General features: G+C 43.3%; 1 protein-coding gene across 9 annotated transcripts in view; it reads left to right on the top strand.

Annotated features, from left to right (window-relative positions):
* rtkna (rhotekin a) overlaps nt 1-21,967 on the top strand; it is a 126,494-nt gene that overhangs the window by 78,035 nt on the left and 26,492 nt on the right. Inside the window, exon 1 of one of the 9 annotated variants that reach the window (XM_029637195.2) lies at nt 15,622-16,380. The exons of the other annotated variants lie outside the window; for them this stretch is intronic. Coding sequence (XP_029493055.1) covers nt 16,348-16,380 — 33 coding nt within the window. The 5' untranslated portion in view covers nt 15,622-16,347. Of the gene's footprint in view, nt 1-15,621; nt 16,381-21,967 lie in introns of those variants that run through there. 9 annotated transcript variants of the gene reach the window in all.

Here is a 21,967-nt window from a genome sequence, read left to right as displayed (position 1 = left end):
ATGTCTGTCATTCTGGAAAATGTCATTTTCACTTCTTGCAGTCCAGGTGAACAGTTGAAAACCAAAACCTCCAATTTTGTTAAAGAAACCCAACACAGCCTGTCATGTGCTGTTCTGATTGATGGTCCAATTTACCCGACAGTTAGTACACTCAGGCCATTTCCTGACCGAAACGCTCCCCTGCCTCTAGGAAGGAAATAGGCCACGTCATCATGTCTCAAGCCCTAATACAAAAACAATGAATATCTATCAAAAACAAAATCTATCAAAAATAGGAGAGAAAGTAGCACGAGCATACAGCATTTGAGACCGAATGGTGTATGGATGGACGGACAGACCGTGATGTGTATGACGAGGAAGGAAGGACAGGAGGGATCTCCAGGGACTCACGGTTCACATCGGAAAAGAGATGGTTGTTTGTTTGGCAAAGTGTTTATTTCAGTGAGACAGTAAATAGAAAGGAAGCGGTCATGTCAGTGGGACGTAGCTGGAGAGGTCAGACACATCAATGAAATGCATCCAGTGGAATGCAAGGCATCAGTTTTTTGTCCCAGGTGGCATCCTGTTCCCTTTATAGTGCACTAGGGCTCCATAGGGCCCTGATCAAAAGGAGTGCACCACAAAGGGAATAGGGTGCAATTTGGGACATCAAACATCTGAGCATGTATTCAGGATTGAGATTATCATAGTCATTTGGGGATTACAGTTGGGTTTTTTAAAACTCATTCCGGATCCTTGGGTTAGCCTCTTCGTTTTATCATTCACGCCGTCTGTGTACAGTTTTGTTTTCTACATCAATTTCTCTTGTGTGTGGGCGCCTTGTTGTTGCTGGTGTTTGTGTGTGCGTGTGACCATGTATGGTGTCTGCTTGTTGTTGTAATGTAGTGTACGTGGCAGTGTAGTCTGTGGCCCAGTGCCCTGAGGCTAAAGTGACCACTTCCTCCTGTCTAATCCTATAGGTCATTATCAATAAAACGTAACAACAGCGTTCAATTTGGCTGATGCTGGGCAAGGAGACCCCCAGCTCCGCTAAAACCATTGACAACTACATGCCGTTTTCATTCGATTGTTAAATACATGTTATAACTAATTTGGTGTAAATATCCACACCTCTTGACGAGCATCGTCTGAACTACACATTTCAAATGCTCTGCATCTTATTGTGACGTTTTATTGATTACGACCTATTATAAACTGGTATTGTGTCTCTCGATGTTAACCGTCTCTAATCTAAAATGCAACAGCATCAGTCAGTGTTGTTGATCAGATGATGGTCCTACAGCAGATGTTGTTGATCAGATGATGGTCCTACAGCAGATGTTGTTGATCAGATGATGGTCCTACAGCAGATGTTGTTGATCAGATGATGGTCCTACAGCAGATGATGTGGATCAGATGATGGTCCTACAGCAGATGATGTGGATCAGATGATGGTCCTACAGCAGATGATGTGGATCAGATGATGGTCCTACAGCAGATGTTGTTGATCAGATGATGGTCCTACAGCAGATGATGTGGATCAGATGATGGTCCTACAGCAGATGATGTGGATCAGATGATGGTCCTACAGCAGATGATGTGGATCAGATGATGGTCCTACAGCAGATGATGTGGATCAGATGATGGTCCTACAGCAGATGATGTGGATCAGATGATGGTCCTACAGCAGATGATGTGGATCAGATGATGGTCCTACAGCAGATGATGTGGATCAGATGATGGTCCTACAGCAGATGGTGTTGATCAGATGATGGTCCTACAGCAGATGATGTTGATCAGATGATGGTCCTACAGCAGATGATGTGGATCAGATGATGGTCCTACAGCAGATGATGTTGATCCGATGATGGTCCTACAGCAGATGATGTTGATCAGATGATGGTCCTACAGCAGATGGTGTTGATCAGATGATGGTCCTACAGCAGATGATGTTGATCAGATGATGGTCCTACAGCAGATGATGTGAATCAGATGATGGTCCTACAGCAGATGATGTGGATCAGATGATGGTCCTACAGCAGATGATGTTGATCAGATGATGGTCCTACAGCAGATGATGTGGATCCGATGATGGTCCTACAGCAGATGGTGTTGATCAGATGATGGTCCTACAGCAGATGGTGTTGATCAGATGATGGTCCTACAGCAGATGATGTTGATGGTCAGATGATGGAATCAGATGATGGTTCTACAGCAGATGATGTGAATCAGATGATGGTTCTACAGCAGATGATGTGGATCAGATGATGGTCCTACAGCAGATGATGTGGATCAGATGATGGTCCTACAGCAGATGATGTTGATCAGATGATGGTCCTACAGCAGATGATGTTGATCAGATGATGGTCCTACAGCAGATGATGTTGATCAGATGATAGTCCTACAGCAGATGTTGTTGATCAGATGATGGTCCTACAGCAGATGATGTTGATCAGATGATGGTCCTACAGCAGATGTTGTTGATCAGATGATGGTCCTACAGCAGATGATGTGAATCAGATGATGGTTCTACAGCAGATGATGTGGATCAGATGATGGTCCTACAGCAGATGATGTGGATCAGATGATGGTCCTACAGCAGATGATGTTGATCAGATGATGGTCCTACAGCAGATGATGTTGATCAGATGATGGTCCTACAGCAGATGATGTTGATCAGATGATGGTCCTACAGCAGATGATGTTGATCAGATGATGGTCCTACAGCAGATGATGTGGATCAGATGATGGTCCTACAGCAGATGATGTTGATCCGATGATGGTGCTACAGCAGATGATGTTGATCAGATGATGGTCCTACAGCAGATGGTGTTGATCAGATGATGGTCCTACAGCAGATGATGTGGATCAGATGATGGTCCTACAGCAGATGATGTGGATCAGATGATGGTCCTACAGCAGATGATGTTGATCAGATGATGGTCCTACAGCAGATGATGTGGATCAGATGATGGTCCTACAGCAGATGATGTGGATCAGATGATGGTCCTACAGCAGATGATGTGGATCAGATGATGGTCCTACAGCAGATGATGTGGATCAGATGATGGTCCTACAGCAGATGATGTTGATCAGATGATGGTCCTACAGCAGATGGTGTTGATCAGATGATGGTCCTACAGCAGATGGTGTTGATCAGATGATGGTCCTACAGCAGATGGTGTTGATCAGATGATGGTCCTACAGCAGATGATGTGGATCAGATGATGGTCCTACAGCAGATGATGTGGATCAGATGATGGTCCTACAGCAGATGATGTTGATCAGATGATGGTCCTACAGCAGATGATGTTGATCAGATGATGGTCCTACAGCAGATGATGTGGATCAGATGATGGTCCTACAGCAGATGATGTGGATCAGATGATGGTCCTACAGCAGATGATGTGGATCAGATGATGGGCCTACAGCAGATGATGTGGATCAGATGATGGGCCTACAGCAGATGATGTTGATCAGATGATGGTCCTACAGCAGATGATGTGGATCAGATGATGGTCCTACAGCAGATGATGTTGATCAGATGATGGTCCTACAGCAGATGATGTGGATCAGATGATGGTCCTACAGCAGATGATGTTGATCAGATTATGGTGATCAGATGATGGTCCTACAGCAGATGATGTTGATCAGATGATGGTCCTACAGCAGATGATGTTGATCAGATGATGGTCCTACAGCAGATGTTGTTGATCAGATGATGGTCCTACAGCAGATGATGTTGATCAGATTATGGTGATCAGATGATGGGCCTACAGCAGATGATGTGGATCAGATGATGGTCCTACAGCAGATGATGTTGATCAGATGATGGTCCTACAGCAGATGGTGTTGATCAGATTATGTTGATCAGATGATGGTCCTACAGCAGATGATGTTGATCAGATGATGGTCCTACAGCAGATGTTGTTGATCAGATGATGGTCCTACAGCAGATGTTGTTGATCAGATGATGGTCCTACAGCAGATGATGTTGATCAGATGATGGTCCTACAGCAGATGTTGTTGATCAGATGATGGTCCTACAGCAGATGATGTTGATCAGATGATGGTCCTACAGCAGATGTTGTTGATCAGATGTTGTTGATCAGATGATGTTGATCTGATGATGTTGATCAGATGATGGTCCTACAGCAGATGTTGTTGATCAGATGATGGTGATCAGATGATGGTCCTACAGTAGATGATGTTGATGATCAGATGATGGTCCTACAGCAGATGTTGTTGATCAGATGATGGTGATCAGATGATGGTCCTACAGTAGATGATGTTGATGATCAGATGTTGTTGATCAGATGATGGTCCTACAGCAGATGATGGTGATCAGATGATGGTCCTACAGCAGATGTTGTTGATCAGATGTTGTTGATCAGATGATGTTGATCTGAGGATGTTGATCAGATGATGGTCCTACAGTAGATGATGTTGATCAGATGATGTTGATCAGATGATGGTCCTACAGTAGATGATGTTGATCAGATGATGGTCCTACAGCAGATGATGTTGATCAGATGATGGTCCTACAGCAGATGATGTTGATCAGATGATGGTGATCAGATGATGGTCCTACAGCAGATGTTGTTGATCAGATGATGGTCGTACAGCAGATGATGTGGATCAGATGATGGTCCTAGAGCAGATGATGTGGATCAGATGATGGTCCTACAGCAGATGGTGTTGATCAGATTATGTTGATCAGATGTTGTTGATCAGATGATGGTCCTACAGTAGATGATGTTGATCAGATGTTGTTGATCAGATGATGGTCCTAGAGCAGATGATGGTGATCAGATGATGGTCCTACAGCAGATGTTGTTGATCAGATGTTGTTGATCTGAGGATGTTGATCAGATGATGTTGATCAGATGATGGTCCTACAGCAGATGTTGTTGATCAGATGATGGTCCTACAGCAGATGTTGTTGATCAGATGATGTTGATCAGATTATGGTCATACAGCAGATGATGTTGATCAGATGTTGTTGATCAGATGATGGTGATCAGATGATGGTCCTACAGCAGATGATGTTGATCAGATGATGTTGATCAGATTATGGTCATACAGCAGATGTTGTTGATCAGAATAATGTTGATCAGATGATGGTCCTACAGCAGATGATGTTGATCAGATGATGGTCCTACAGCAGATGATGTTGATCAGATGATGGTGATCAGATGATGGTCCTACAGCAGATGTTGTTGATCAGATGATGGTCCTACAGCAGATGATGTTGATCAAATGATGGTGATCAGATGATGGTCCTACAGCAGATGATGTTGATCAGATGATGTTGATCAGATTATGGTCATACAGCAGATGTTGTTGATCAGATAATGTTGATCAGATGATGGTCCTACAGCAGATGATGTTGATCAGATGTTGTTGATCAGATGATGGTCCTACAGTAGATGGTCCTACAGTAGATGATGTTGATCAGATGATGGTCCTACAGCAGATGATGTTGATCAGATGATGGTCCTACAGCAGATGATGTTGATCAGATGATGGTGATCAGATGATGGTCCTACAGCAGATGATGTTGATCAGATGATGGTCCTACAGCAGATGATGTTGATCAGATGATGGTCCTACAGCAGATGATGTGAATCAGATGATGGTTCTACAGCAGATGATGTGGATCAGATGATGGTCCTACAGCAGATGATGTTGATCAGATGATGGTCCTACAGCAGATGATGTGGATCAGATGATGGTCCTACAGCAGATGATGTTGATCAGATGATGGTCCTACAGCAGATGATGTTGATCAGATGATGGTCCTACAGCAGATGATGTTGATCAGATGATGGTCCTACAGCAGATGATGTTGATCAGATGATGGTCCTACAGCAGATGATGTGGATCAGATGATGGTCCTACAGCAGATGATGTTGATCCGATGATGGTCCTACAGCAGATGATGTTGATCAGATGATGGTCCTACAGCAGATGGTGTTGATCAGATGATGGTCCTACAGCAGATGATGTGGATCAGATGATGGTCCTACAGCAGATGATGTGGATCAGATGATGGTCCTACAGCAGATGATGTGGATCAGATGATGGTCCTACAGCAGATGATGTTGATCAGATGATGGTCCTACAGCAGATGATGTGGATCAGATGATGGTCCTACAGCAGATGATGTTGATCAGATGATGGTCCTACAGCAGATGGTGTTGATCAGATGATGGTCCTACAGCAGATAGTGTTGATCAGATGATGGTCCTACAGCAGGTGGTGTTGATCAGATGATGGTCCTACAGCAGATGATGTGGATCAGATGATGGTCCTACAGCAGATGATGTGGATCAGATGATGGTCCTACAGCAGATGATGTTGATCAGATGATGGTCCTACAGCAGATGATGTTGATCAGATGATGGTCCTACAGCAGATGATGTGGATCAGATGATGGTCCTACAGCAGATGATGTGGATCAGATGATGGTCCTACAGCAGATGATGTGGATCAGATGATGGGCCTACAGCAGATGATGTGGATCAGATGATGGTCCTACAGCAGATGATGTTGATCAGATGATGGTCCTACAGCAGATGATGTGGATCAGATGATGGTCCTACAGCAGATGATGTTGATCAGATGATGGTCCTACAGCAGATGATGTGGATCAGATGATGGTCCTACAGCAGATGATGTTGATCAGATGATGGTCCTACAGTAGATGATGTGGATCAGATGATGGGCCTACAGCAGATGATGTGGATCAGATGATGGTCCTACAGCAGATGATGTTGATCAGATGATGGTCCTACAGCAGATGATGTGGATCAGATGATGGTCCTACAGCAGATGATGTGGATCAGATGATGGTCCTACAGCAGATGATGTTGATCAGATGATGATCCTACAGCAGATGATGTTGATCAGATGATGGTCCTACAGCAGATGATGTTGATCAGATGATGGTCCTACAGCAGATGATGTTGATCAGATGATGGTCCTACAGCAGATGATGTTGATCCGATGATGGTCCTACAGCAGATGATGTTGATCAGATGATGGTCCTACAGCAGATGGTGTTGATCAGATGATGGTCCTACAGCAGATGATGTTGATCAGATGATGGTCCTACAGCAGATGATGTTGATCAGATGATGGTCCTACAGCAGATGATGTTGATCAGATGATGGTCCTACAGCAGATGATGTTGATCAGATGATGGTCCTACAGCAGATGGTGTTGATCAGATGATGGTCCTACAGCAGATGATGTGGATCAGATGATGGTCCTACAGCAGATGATGTGGATCAGATGATGGTCCTACAGCAGATGATGTTGATCAGATGATGGTCCTACAGCAGATGATGTGGATCAGATGATGGTCCTACAGCAGATGATGTTGATCAGATGATGGTCCTACAGCAGATGATGTGGATCAGATGATGGTCCTACAGCAGATGATGTTGATCAGATGATGGTCCTACAGCAGATGGTGTTGATCAGATGATGGTCCTACAGCAGATGGTGTTGATCAGATGATGGTACAGCAGATGGTGTTGATCAGATGATGGTCCTACAGCAGAGCAGATGATGTGGATGTGGATCAGATGATGGTCCTACAGCAGATGATGTTGATCAGATGATGGTCCTACAGCTGATGATGTTGATCAGATGATGGTCCTACAGCAGATGATGTGGATCAGATGATGGTCCTACAGCAGATGATGTGGATCAGATGATGGTCCTACAGCAGATGATGTGGATCAGATGATGGGCCTACAGCAGATGATGTGGATCAGATGATGGTCCTACAGCAGATGATGTTGATCAGATGATGGTCCTACAGCAGATGATGTGGATCAGATGATGGTCCTACAGCAGATGATGTTGATCAGATGATGGTCCTACAGCAGATGATGTGGATCAGATGATGGTCCTACAGCAGATGATGTTGATCAGATTATGGTGATCAGATGATGGTCCTACAGCAGATGATGTTGATCAGATGATGGTCCTACAGCAGATGGTGTTGATCAGATTATGTTGATCAGATGATGGTCCTACAGCAGATGATGTTGATCAGATGATGGTCCTACAGCAGATGTTGTTGATCAGATGATGGTCCTACAGCAGATGATGTTGATCAGATTATGGTGATCAGATGATGGGCCTACAGCAGATGATGTGGATCAGATGATGGTCCTACAGCAGATGATGTTGATCAGATGATGGTCCTACAGCAGATGATGTGGATCAGATGATGGTCCTACAGCAGATGATGTTGATCAGATGATGGTCCTACAGCAGATGATGTGGATCAGATGATGGTCCTACAGCAGATGATGTTGATCAGATTATGGTGATCAGATGATGGTCCTACAGCAGATGATGTTGATCAGATGATGGTCCTACAGCAGATGGTGTTGATCAGATTATGTTGATCAGATGATGGTCCTACAGCAGATGATGTTGATCAGATGATGGTCCTACAGCAGATGTTGTTGATCAGATGATGTTCCTACAGCAGATGTTGTTGATCAGATGATGGTCCTACAGCAGATGATGTTGATCAGATGATGGTCCTACAGCAGATGATGTTGATCAGATGATGGTCCTACAGCAGATGTTGTTGATCAGATGATGGTCCTACAGCAGATGATGTTGATCAGATGATGGTCCTACAGCAGATGTTGTTGATCAGATGTTGTTGATCAGATGATGTTGATCTGATGATGTTGATCAGATGATGGTCCTACAGCAGATGTTGTTGATCAGATGATGGTGATCAGATGATGGTCCTACAGTAGATGATGTTGATGATCAGATGTTGTTGATCAGATGATGGTCCTACAGCAGATGATGGTGATCAGATGATGGTCCTACAGCAGATGTTGTTGATCAGATGTTGTTGATCAGATGATGTTGATCTGAGGATGTTGATCAGATGATGTTGATCAGATGATGGTCCTACAGTAGATGATGTTGATCAGATGATGTTGATCAGATGATGGTCCTACAGTAGATGATGTTGATCAGATGATGGTCCTACAGCAGATGATGTTGATCAGATGATGGTCCTACAGCAGATTATGTTGATCAGATGATGGTGATCAGATGATGGTCCTACAGCAGATGTTGTTGATCAGATGATGGTCGTACAGCAGATGATGTGGATCAGATGATGGTCCTAGAGCAGATGATGTGGATCAGATGATGGTCCTACAGCAGATGGTGTTGATCAGATTATGTTGATCAGATGTTGTTGATCAGATGATGGTCCTACAGTAGATGATGTTGATCAGATGTTGTTGATCAGATGATGGTCCTACAGCAGATGATGGTGATCAGATGATGGTCCTACAGCAGATGTTGTTGATCAGATGTTGTTGATCTGAGGATGTTGATCAGATGATGTTGATCAGATGATGGTCCTACAGCAGATGTTGTTGATCAGATGATGGTCCTACAGCAGATGTTGTTGATCAGATGATGTTGATCAGATTATGGTCATACAGCAGATGATGTTGATCAGATGTTGTTGATCAGATGATGGTGATCAGATGATGGTCCTACAGCAGATGATGTTGATCAGATGATGTTGATCAGATTATGGTCATACAGCAGATGTTGTTGATCAGATAATGTTGATCAGATGATGGTCCTACAGCAGATGATGTTGATCAGATGATGGTGATCAGATGATGGTCCTACAGCAGATGATGTTGATCAGATGATGGTCCTACAGCAGATGATGTTGATCAGATGATGGTGATCAGATGATGGTCCTACAGCAGATGTTGTTGATCAGATGATGGTCCTACAACAGATGATGTTGATCAAATGATGGTGATCAGATGATGGTCCTACAGCAGATGATGTTGATCAGATGATGTTGATCAGATTATGGTCATACAGCAGATGTTGTTGATCAGATAATGTTGATCAGATGATGGTCCTACAGCAGATGATGTTGATCAGATGTTGTTGATCAGATGATGGTCCTACAGTAGATGATGTTGATCAGATGATGGTCCTACAGCAGATGATGTTGATCAGATGATGGTCCTACAGCAGATGATGTTGATCAGATGATGGTGATCAGATGATGGTCCTACAGCAGATGTTGTTGATCAGATGATGGTCCTACAGCAGATGATGTTGATCAGATGATGGTCCTACAGCAGATGTTGTTGATCAGATGATGGTCCTACAGCAGATGATGTTGATCAGATGATGGTCCTACAGCAGATGTTGTTGATCAGATGATGGTCCTACAGCAGATGTTGTTGATCAGATGATGGTCCTACAGCAGATGATGTTGATCAGATGATGGTCCTACAGCAGATGTTGTTGATCAGATGATGGTCCTACAGCAGATGATGTTGATCAGATGATGGTCCTACAGCAGATGATGTGGGTCAGATGATGGTCCTACAGCAGATGGTGTTGATCAGATGTTGTTGATCAGGTGATGTTGATCTGATGATGTTGATCAGATGATGGTCCTACAGCAGATGTTGTTGATCAGATGTTGTTGATCAGGTGATGTTGATCTGATGATGTTGATCAGATGATGGTCCTACAGCAGATGTTGTTGATCAGATGATGTTGATCAGATGATGGTCCTACAGTAGATGATGTTGATGATCAGATGTTGTTGATCAGATGATGGTCCTACAGCAGATGATGGTGATCAGATGATGGTCCTACAGCAGATGTTGTTGATCAGATGTTGTTGATCAGATGATGTTGATCTGAGGATGTTGATCAGATGATGGTCCTACAGTAGATGATGTTGATCAGATGATGGTCCTACAGTAGATGATGTTGATCAGATGATGGTCCTACAGCAGATGATGTTGATCAGATGATGGTCCTACAGCAGATGATGTTGATCAGATGATGGTGATCAGATGATGGTCCTACAGCAGATGTTGTTGATCAGATGATGGTCGTACAGCAGATGATGTGGATCAGATGATGGTCCTAGAGCAGATGATGTGGATCAGATGATGTTGATCAGATGATGGTCCTACAGTAGATGATGTTGATCAGATGATGGTCCTACAGCAGATGATGTTGATCAGATGATGGTCCTACAGCAGATGATGTTGATCAGATGATGGTGATCAGATGATGGTCCTACAGCAGATGTTGTTGATCAGATGATGGTCGTACAGCAGATGATGTGGATCAGATGATGGTCCTACAGCAGATTATGTGGATCAGATGATGGTCCTACAGCAGATGATGTGGATCAGATGATGGTCCTACAGCAGATGATGTGGATCAGATGATGGTCCTACAGCAGATGATGTGGATCAGATGATGGTCCTACAGCAGATGATGTGGATCAGATGATGGTCCTACAGCAGATGATGTGGATCAGATGATGGTCCTACAGCAGATGTTGTTGATCAGATGTTGTTGATCAGATGATGTTGATCTGATGATGTTGATCTGATGATGTTGATCAGATGATGGTCCTACAGCAGATGTTGTTGATCAGATGATGGTGATCAGATGATGGTCCTACAGTAGATGATGTTGATAAGATGTTGTTGATCAGATGATGGTCCTACAGCAGATGATGGTGATCAGATGATGGTCCTACAGCAGATGTTGTTGATCAGATGTTGTTGATCTGAGGATGTTGATCAGATGATGTTGATCAGATGATGGTCCTACAGCAGATGTTGTTGATCAGATGATGGTCCTACAGCAGATGATGTTGATCAGATGATGTTGATCAGATGATGTTGATCAGATTATGGTCCTACAGCAGATGTTGTTGATCAGATAATGTTGATCAGATGATGGTCCTACAGCAAATGATGTTGATCAGATGATGGTGATCAGATGATGGTCCTACAGCAGATGTTGTTGATCAGATGATGGTCGTACAGCAGATGATGTTGATCAGATGATGTTGATCAGATGATGGACCTATAGCAAATGATGTTGATGGCTGCTTGACCACACTGCCCCTGGCTCTTAACAGTGTGGTAGTCATAACAGTACTCACAGTGAAGCGGTTACCATGACAAACCGTCGCGAGACTGCCTCCTCCACAGTCTTTAGCCGGAGGTGAAGATCTCTGTTATAGATGTAGAGATGGGTAGTGCGTGACTGCACTGTATTTGAGTGTAGTCATGCCAAACAGGCCCACTCCTCCTCCCTCCAAACCTCATTTCTTATATCTTACCAGATCATCATCTGTTTTCCATTCCACTTCTTTACCCGACCACATCTAGGGCTGTGGCGGTCGTGAAATTTTATCAGCAGGTTATTGTCATGCAAAAGACTGCCGGTCTCACGGTAATTGGCCATTAATTAACATGAACACGTATAGCTTCTCCAGGCCTCCACACATACAAGCCGCTGATGCGAGCCTTTGAAACATTTAAAGTATAATAAATCAATTGAATATACACCATCACAATACATCCATGATTTATTTTAGTCAGGTCTAAAGAAACATTATGATATAAAGATCATGTATTTCAGGAGAACAGAATATGAGTTGGCCTACTGTAATCTGGATATGCGCCGTGCCATAGTCTGTAGACTTGTTCATATAGGGGTCAAGATATGCTTATTAATCGCATGCTATTATTACAGTTTTTGGTAAGAAGATTATAATTGAACTTAGCTGAATAAAATAGTAAGGATATGTTTCCCATTCTTGCAGCAAGAGTGCACATATGAAGTGGCTATGTTGAGCGTGAAAGTGATCATTTGAAACAGGTCCTATATGTTAGATTTAGAGTTATTTGGCAACTTTAGTTGTGAATAATACAACCCTTAGAATGTCTTAGAAATCAAAACATAGAGTATATGGGCTAAATGATGTGACTATAGGCTGTTGATGATTTGAGAAAGAATTGAAAGGTGTTTGAAATTCACTACTCAATTGAGAGACCTTACAGATAATTGTGTGTGTGTGGTACATGTTCACCATTATTGAACACGGAATGAATCCATGCAACTTATTATGCAATTTGTTACACTTGAACTTATTTAAGCTTTCCAAAACAAAGGGGTTGAATAATTATCGGATCAAGGCATTTCAGCTTTAAATGTTTTTTTTATTAATTTAAAAAAAGAAATCTACAAAAACAAAATCCACTTTGACAATATGAGGTATTGTGTGTAAATCAGTTACACAAAATCTCTATTTAATCCATTTTAAACTCAGACTGTAACGCATCAAAATGTGGACTAAGTCCAGGGTTGTGAATACTTTCTGAAGGCGCTGTAGGGAGGCTACAATGGCAAAGGGGGATAACTAGTCAGTTGTACAACTGAATGCCTTCAAGTGAACTGTGTCTAACGCATTTAACTCAACCCCTCTGAATCAGAGAGGTGCGGGGGGCTGCCTTCATCGACATCCACGTCTTAGGCGCCCAGGGAACAGTGGGCTAACTGCCTTGCTCAGGGGCAGAATAACAGATTTTTACCTTCTCAGCTCGGGGATTTGATCCAGCAACCTTTTGGTTACTGGCCCAATGCTCTAACCATTAAAAATTAATTCCAAGACATGTCAGTAGCATGCCATGCATCTCATACTATAGACTTTTACTGTATAAGCCATTTAATGTATGCTCATAAGTTATCACACATTATACCTATAGTGCCTATAAAGTATTAACAATCTGATTTATGCTTTCAGAAACATTGCTAGTTGAACGCTAAGAACTTGTATTTGGCAGAGCATGCAGTCGGTGTATTTGAAGCCCGATTGTTCTCAGTTAATTCTGTAGGCCATCCGTTTCCTCCACTCTCCTTTCCATCACCCAGGCTGCAAAACGCTTTCATCCATCACCGGCTGACAGCACGATACGCATCAGTGCACATCAACTTCCCAGCGCACCCACAAGGCTTTGCAATTTAGCCACGGCCAGGGAACAAGGAACGGCTAATGTTTTGCTTATAGAATAGGCTTGGGATAAATATACTGATTTAATTGACAAATATTATAATATATCAGTCAAAAGTTTGGACACCTACTCATTCAAGAGTTTTTTTTTTTTCATTATTTTTTATTATTTTATACATTGTAGAATAATAGTGAAGACATCAAAACTATGAAATAACACATATGGATTCAATTAATAACCAAAAAAGTGTGAAACAAATCTAAATATATTTTAGATTCTTTAACGTAGCCACCCTTTACCTTGATGACAGCTTTGCACACTATTGTGTAAAATACACCAGGTGCAATTTAGAAAATTTGGTTGTGCATCAGCAGTTTTTCTCTTGTCATTCACTCAATTAGCTGATAATTAGTCATGTCAATTTTTAGATTGGTAGTTAGTTCAGCCAGCGATCAAACTTGTAGTAATCATGGCTGAATACCGACCGGGCATGCAGGGCACGTGCCCAGGGGCCTTGACCTCCAGGGGGCCTCCCTTTTTGATTTAGTTAGTTATTTTCACTTAGATATCATATTAACATGGCATAAGTATTGCCAAAATGTGTAGAATTGTAGGAATTTAGCTTTAAAGGCCCCCACCAGAGGGCAATACTGACCCTATTTTGAAGTAATTCCTGTCCTATAGCGGAAGGCCCATGCAGAGGCCCATTATCAGCAACCATCACTCCTGTGTTCCAATGGCACGATGTGTTAGCTAATCCAAGTTGATCATTTTAAAAGGCTAATTGATCATAGAAAATAATTTTGCAATTATGTTAGCACAGCTGAAAACTGTTGTCCTGATTAAATAAGCAATAAAACTGGCCTTCTTTACACTAGTTTAGTATCTGGAGCGTCAGCATTTGCGGGTTCGATTCCAGGCTCAAACTGGCCAGAAACAAAACACTTTCTTCTGAAACTCGGCAGTCTATTCTTGTTCTGAGAAATGAAGGCTATTCCATGCGAGAAATTGCCAAGAAACTGAAGATCTCGTAAAACGCTGTGTACTACTCCCTTCACAGGGGAGTGGGAGGCCCCAGTGCACAACTAAGCAAGAGGACAAGTACATTAGTGTCTAGTTTGAGAAACAGATGCCTCACAAGTCTTCAACTAGCAGCTTTATTAAATAGTACCCGCAAATTACCCGTTTCAACGTCAACAGTGAAGAGGCGACTTCGGGATGCTGGCCTTCTAGGCAGAGTTGCAAAGATAAAAGCCATATCTCAGACTGACCAATGAAAATAAAAGATTCAGATGGGCAAAAGAACAGACACTGGACAGAGGAACTCTGCCTAGAAGGCCAGCAACCCAGAGTCGCCCCTTCACTGTTGACGTTGAGACGGGTGTTTTGCGGGTAGTGACTCCAAACTTTTGAACATAGTGTATATTTTATATAATTGCAAGAAATGTACTTTAAAACGTAAATTTCTCTCCACCATCAAGAGATGTAAAATGTGTATGCAAGGTGGAGGGCTCGCCAACCAAATCTCGGTTAGGGCCCCCAAAAGGCTAGAGCCAGCCCTGCATGTAAAACATTTGCTAACATTTGGTATTTTATATTTGCTTATTGCGCACAGTATTGAGGCGAAATGTTGTCACAGTCCCGGATTGAAATTTGGATAGATGATATTCATCTTCATATTTTCCAAACACCTCAGATTATCCTTTATTTAAACAGAGTCCAGGCAATGACTGTTTCAGACCCTCACAAGCACCGACTGTCACACAGTCTCCACACCGTAAACTGGCGATGATGTAATCTTGAAACGTTATTTGCTTGAGCAATGGATATTCGGCGAGGATAGAGAAAAGAGGGGGAGGAGGAAGAGATTTAGCAGGGATTTGGGTTACAGTACTGTTGTGGCACAGTAGCCTAGCTGTGGACTCATGCGCTGTAAGAAAACAACGTACCTTTGCTTTAACACAGGCGATTTGAGTCATACGGGATCTGTCACTATTTCAAAACCACTGTGGAATCGGACGCACATGCATTCTATTTATTTTGGATATCATTTTCCATAGTGGGCAGCTATAGCCACAGTCAGCAACGGTATTGACAGACGCGCAACCTTATACTAAAACCTTGCCCACGCTCCTGCCTGCTTTCTCGGGTGTGCACACCCGCCTCCTCAGCCACCCGCCCGGTGCTGGAGAGCGAGTCGGAGGGGCTAGTTTACTGATGACAGCGCAGAGATGAGCTTGGGCAGATGAATGCCACATTCACCACTGGTCCTGCACGAGCCAGGGATATCCGGTTTTGGTGAACGGACTATAGTGATCACACAACACACTGCAGTGGGCTACATACAACCTTTCTGAAGATACTTGGATATTCTGTTAATTGATTGATTTATGTCTTGAGGAATCTGTTTTCTGGGTGTGAGGGAGGTTTGGAACGTTGCGTGTAGCCTGTTGCGTAAGCGTTTTGCCGGTTTGGAGACTTGAAGAGTGTACATCTTTCAATCATGGCCGGCATGAATAACTCAAAGAATCAGCGGGTAAGTGTGCTGGCTTTATGTTGATCTAAGTAAACAGGTAATTTATGTTTTCATAGGTGTTTCTAGTGGAAATGTTGACATGCTTTAATTTAGAGACTATTTGATCTAGGCTACATAGGAATTGTGCGTTCTTCTGCCATAAAATCATCACAACAGTCTGTCATGACATAAATACATATGACAAGTCCACTTGTAGTAGCTCATTGTACAGCAGGGAAAGTACATTGTTAAAAGTCGTGCCATTTTTATGGCGAAACCCTGTGGGGACAAGGAGAGTGCATGACATACTGTATGCCATCATGACCACGAACAAACAGTTCTTCTCTGTGGTGACATTGAAGGCATGCTAGATTATTCTCTACAAATGGACATTAGTCAAAGACACACACATTCTTTGGCTGTGGCATAGCTCTCATCTGGTTGGGTCACAGGGTAGATGGGGTGTGGTTTGGGATATTCTGTGGGACATTAGGAGACATTGTCTTTTAACTTCTGAGAAGTGGGACATTGCAGCTACTGTGCTTTTTAATGACGTTTCAGTCATCAATACATTTCCAGACTGTGGAGAGCTGCTGTAGATGCCTTGTGCTTCCGTCAGAGTATTATAGCAGTGGCCTGAATCTCTGTCCATTTCTCTTGTACCACACTGACTTTGATAACGGACAAGATCACCTGTATTTGGACCTGTCTTATCATATACAATCTCAATGTCAACTTGTGTTGTTCTATGTGCTGGGCTCCAGGCACATGCCAGCATCACTGAAGCACTGCTGCAGCAGACAGAAATGTTTGAGCTTGAGGGTGTGTGACCGCTCTTATGAGGACTGTCTAGGACTCCTTCCTGTTGTGTGTGTGTGTGCATGTTTGTTGCCTCTACGGATGCGTTGTAGTCTAATATGGAAAAAGTCACTTGCGTTGTGACACAGAGGCTGCTACAGCCAGTCTCTCTTTTATATATTTTAATTCTAGGAATCTCTCTACATCTCCATTCCCTGTCATTACTAGTCACAGAGACAGACATACTCTTATCATTAAATGTAAAAAGGTCATCATGCTAGTTTCAGTAGAGATCTCTTTTTGCGTTAGTGTAATGATAGGCCTACAGTCTGTGTACATGTGATTCCTCTGCTTTCCACAATCAATATAGTCACTGCAGAGGAGCAGAATGCAGTAACATCCTGTCTCTCTCTCTCACTCTCTGCTCGGCTTCAGCTGTAAAGGTCAGGACATGTTTCCTCTGTCTTTCACATATCTGTCATTGTGACTCTGCCTCTGGCCACCCAGGCCAGCGCAATATCATGGCTCCTGTCCTGGGGGTTAAGGACCGTGACACAGGTATGATATTGTAGGACTCCTGTCCTGGGGGTTAAGGACCGTGACACGGGTATGATGTTGTAGGACTCCTGTCCTGGGGGTTAAGGACTGTGACACAGGTATGATGTTAAAGGACTCCTGTCCTGGGGGTTAAGGACCGTGACACGGGTATGATGTTGTAGGACTCCTGTCCTGGGGGTTAAGGACTGTGACACAGGTATGATGTTGTAGGACTCCTGTCCTGGGGGTTATGGACAGAGACACGGGTATGATATCGTAGGACTCCTGTCCTGGGGGTTAAGGACCGTGACACGGGTATGATGTTGTAGGACTCCTGTCCTGGGGGTTAAGGACCGTGACACGGGTATGATATTGTAGGACTCCTGTCCTGGGGGTTAAGGACCGTGACACGGGTATGATGTTGTAGGACTCCTGTCCTGGGGGTTAAGGACCGTGACACGGGTATGATATTGTAGGACTCCTGTCCTGGGGGTTAAGGACCGTGACACGGGTATGATGTTGTAGGACTCCTGTCCTGGGGGTTAAGGACCGTGACACGGGTATGATGTTGTAGGACTCCTGTCCTGGGGGTTAAGGACCGTGACACGGGTATGATGTTGTAGGACTCCTGTCCTGGGGGTTAAGGACTGTGACACAGGTATGATGTTGTAGGACTCCTGTCCTGGGGGTTAAGGACAGAGACACGGGTATGATATCGTAGGACTCCTGTCCTGGGGGTTAAGGACCGTGACACGGGTATGATGTTGTAGGACTCCTGTCCTGGGGGTTAAGGACCGTGACACGGGTATGATATTGTAGGACTCCTGTCCTGGGGGTTAAGGACCGTGACACGGGTATGATGTTGTAGGACTCCTGTCCTGGGGGTTAATTTTTAAGATACAGATGTTTAAAATTTCGCTGTGGTAAGTAGTGTAAACCCCTTGTGCCTTTTCTTCACATGCGTTATGTGGCCTCTCATTGGCTCGAGTGGTCCCACCTTATCTTGCCTCCTCCCGAGGGCCTTCCGTTTTTGAAGACATTGCTTTTTGTTGTTAGAGCGGCCACTACAGTATCGGGTCAATGTCATTTATCATCTGTGAGAACCGAGCCACACACATTCCACATGCTCAGTCAATAGTGTACCCTTTTTACCTCACATTCAGACATAAAATGCGTCCTTTACTCCTTTACGCTGAAGTTGGAGACTTATCTCCCTCACCAACTTTAAACATCTGCTATCTGAGCAGCTAACCGATCGCTGCAGCTGTACATATTCCATCGGTAAAAAGCCCACCCAATTTACCTACCTCATCCCATACTTTTTTTATTTATTTACTTTTCTGCTCTTTTGCACACCAGTATATCTACCTGCACATGACCATCTGATCATTTATCACTCGTGTTAATCTGAAAAATTGTAATTATTCGCCTACCTCATGCCTTTTGCACACAATGTATATAGACTCTTTTTTTCTTTTTTTCTACTGTGTTATTGACTTGTTTACTCCATGTGTAACTCTGTGTTGTTGTCTGTTCACACTGCTATGTTTTATCTTGGCCAGGTCGCAGTTGTAAATGAGAACTTGTTCTCAACTAGCCTACCTGGTTAAATAAAGGTGAAATAAAATTTAAAAAATACAATTTAGTTCTCTCTGTCCCGACTTGTTTTTAGAAGCGGCGAATCATTCTGGTTGGTTTTTCCTGATGAGCTGCAGGGTGCCTCCTACGAGCCTGTTGAGAGGGGAGATGTGGAAGAGGGATGGAGGAGAGATGGAGAGCAGTATATTAGACAGTCAAAGTGATGGATGCCTCTGCAGGGGATAGATTTATGTGTATGTAGATAGACTCCAGCAGCCAGACAGGTAATTCAGTGTGGCAGGCATCTCTCGCAGCAGACTGGAACCAGTCAGTCATTTATATAGGCTGTCTGTCAGGCCCTCGTATGGCCTACCTGTTTAGTGGGAGAACAGTTCACGATGATCCGTGTTACACTACTCTATGTCTGATTGAAAGGTGTGTGTGTTTTACCACAGTCCACACCTACAATGGGGCAAAAAAGTATTTAGTCAGCCACCAATTGTGCAAGTTCTCCCACTTAAAAAGATGAGAGGCCTGTAATTTTCACCATAGGTACACTAGGTACAAAAAAAATATCCAGAAAATCACATTGTAGGTTTTTAATGAATTTATTTGCAAATTATGGTGGAAAATAAGTATTTGGTCAATAACAAAAGTTTATCTCAATACTTTATATACCCTTTGTTGGCAACGAAAGAGGTCAAACGTTTTCTCTGTCTTCACAAGGTTTTCACACACTGTTGCTGGTATTTTGGCCCATTCCTCCATGCAGATCTCCTCTAGAGCAGTGATGTTTTGGGGCTGTTGCTGGGCAACACGGACTTTCAACTCCCTCCAAATATTTTCTATGGGGTTGAGATCTGGAGACTGGCTAGGCCACTCCAGGACCTTGAAATGCTTCTTACGAAGCCACTCCTTTGTTGCCCGTGCGGTGTGTTTGGGATCATTGTCATGCTGAAAGACCCAGCCACGTTTCATCTTCAATGCCCTTGCTGATGGAAGGAGGTTTTCACTGAAAATCTCACAATGTAATGATATGACAAGGTGGCAGAGCCAATGGTCCTGCTCACAGCAACACCACAAGCATCTTCTACTTGCTATCTACTTCTATGTCTTGTGTGTGTGTGTGTGTGTGTGTGTGTGTGTGTGTGTGTGTGTGTGTGTGTGTGTGTGTGTGGTGTGTGTGTTCTAAATAAGGCAGCAGCAGTGACGTTAAGTCAGGGTGTGTTTGTTTTCGTTTGGTGTGTTTGTGAATGCATGTTTTGGATGTGTGGTCTATGTGTGTAGTCACCCAGGGTCCAAGGTCCCCCTGCAATGTCTGCTGGAAGTCTATATTAGGGGAAGGTTAGAGTGGGAGGGTTAGGGGGGGAGTTTAAGGGCCAGCTAGAACGGCTCATCTGATTAGCCCTGATTTCCTCATCCAGCTTCAGACACAGAAAAGCCCTGGATTAGAGAGTGCCACGCAGCCACCAGCAGTGTGGGTGTGACTGTGTGTGGGGTGTATGTGTGTGTGTACAGGCACCACAAGTGGGGTCTATCTCTTTCTGGCACACCATGTCCTCTCCCCCTCATCCCTCCTCTCTTGTACAGCAGATTCCTCTCTCTGCATTGTATCTGTCTGTCTCTCGCTCCGTCTTTCTTCAATTGAATTCCAGGATGAAGAGAAGAATCCAAGTGGTCTCGTTGAGAGAGGTCATAGGAGACTTTGATCAGGGTCTTACCTAGGCCTATCTTAACAGTTCCTCTCTTTTCTCTTCCATTAGCTTACAAGAAAAGCCAGCTAATCAGTTAACGAGCCAGCGCTCTGAACATGTGTAGTAGTTTGTGGCTTTGTTCCAACCTACAATTTAACACTGGGCCTTTTCTACTGTCTATTATGCTTGTGTGTGTATAGGCGCCCTGCTGTGCATAATGGTTTTGTGTGTAATTAATTTCCTCTTGCAGCTCCCGTACAGTCAGTTATGCCAATCATTCTCAGTAGAGTTTTTCCCATTCCTGTTAGATTGGCAGACAATGGAATGTAGTGGAGTTAGGGCTGGGCGATATGGCCCAAATATCATATTTAAATATAACCTTTATTTAACTAGGCAAGTCAGTTAAGAACAAATTCTTATTTACAATGACGGCCTACCGGGGCACAGTGGGTTAAAACCTCTACAGGATTGGTGGGTCCCCCTCGGGACGGTTGAGCTAGCGTAGGCTGTGATTAGCATGAGGTTGTAAGTAACAAGAACATTTTCCAGGACATAGACATATCTGATATTGGCAGAAAGCTTAAATTATTGTTAATCTAACTGCACTGTCCAATTTACAGTAGCTATTAATTATAGTGAAAGAATATCATGCTATTGTTTGAGGAGAGTGCAGAGTTATGAACTTGAAAAGTGATTAATTAACCAATTAGGTACATTTGGGAATTCTTGATACAAAATTTTGAACAGAGAAACGATGGTTAATTGGATCCGTCTGGAATAATACATTATGGCCTTTCTCTTGCATTTCTTGCATGATGGTACAAAAATTACAAAAAAACATGTTTTTTCTTTGTATTATCTTTTACCAGATAGAATGTGTAATATTCTCCTACATTCATTTCACATTTCCACAGACTTCAAAGTGTTTCCTTTCAAATGGTGTCAAGAATATGCATATCCTTGTTTCAGGTCTTGAGCTCAGATTTGGGAATGTAATTTTA

This window comes from Oncorhynchus nerka, linkage group LG27 (assembly GCF_034236695.1).
Source record: "Oncorhynchus nerka isolate Pitt River linkage group LG27, Oner_Uvic_2.0, whole genome shotgun sequence".
In the NCBI taxonomy this organism is placed as follows: Eukaryota; Metazoa; Chordata; class Actinopteri; order Salmoniformes; family Salmonidae; genus Oncorhynchus; species Oncorhynchus nerka.
The sequence above is the reverse complement of the archived record's forward strand: the minus strand, read 5'-3'. Positions and strand labels throughout refer to the sequence as shown.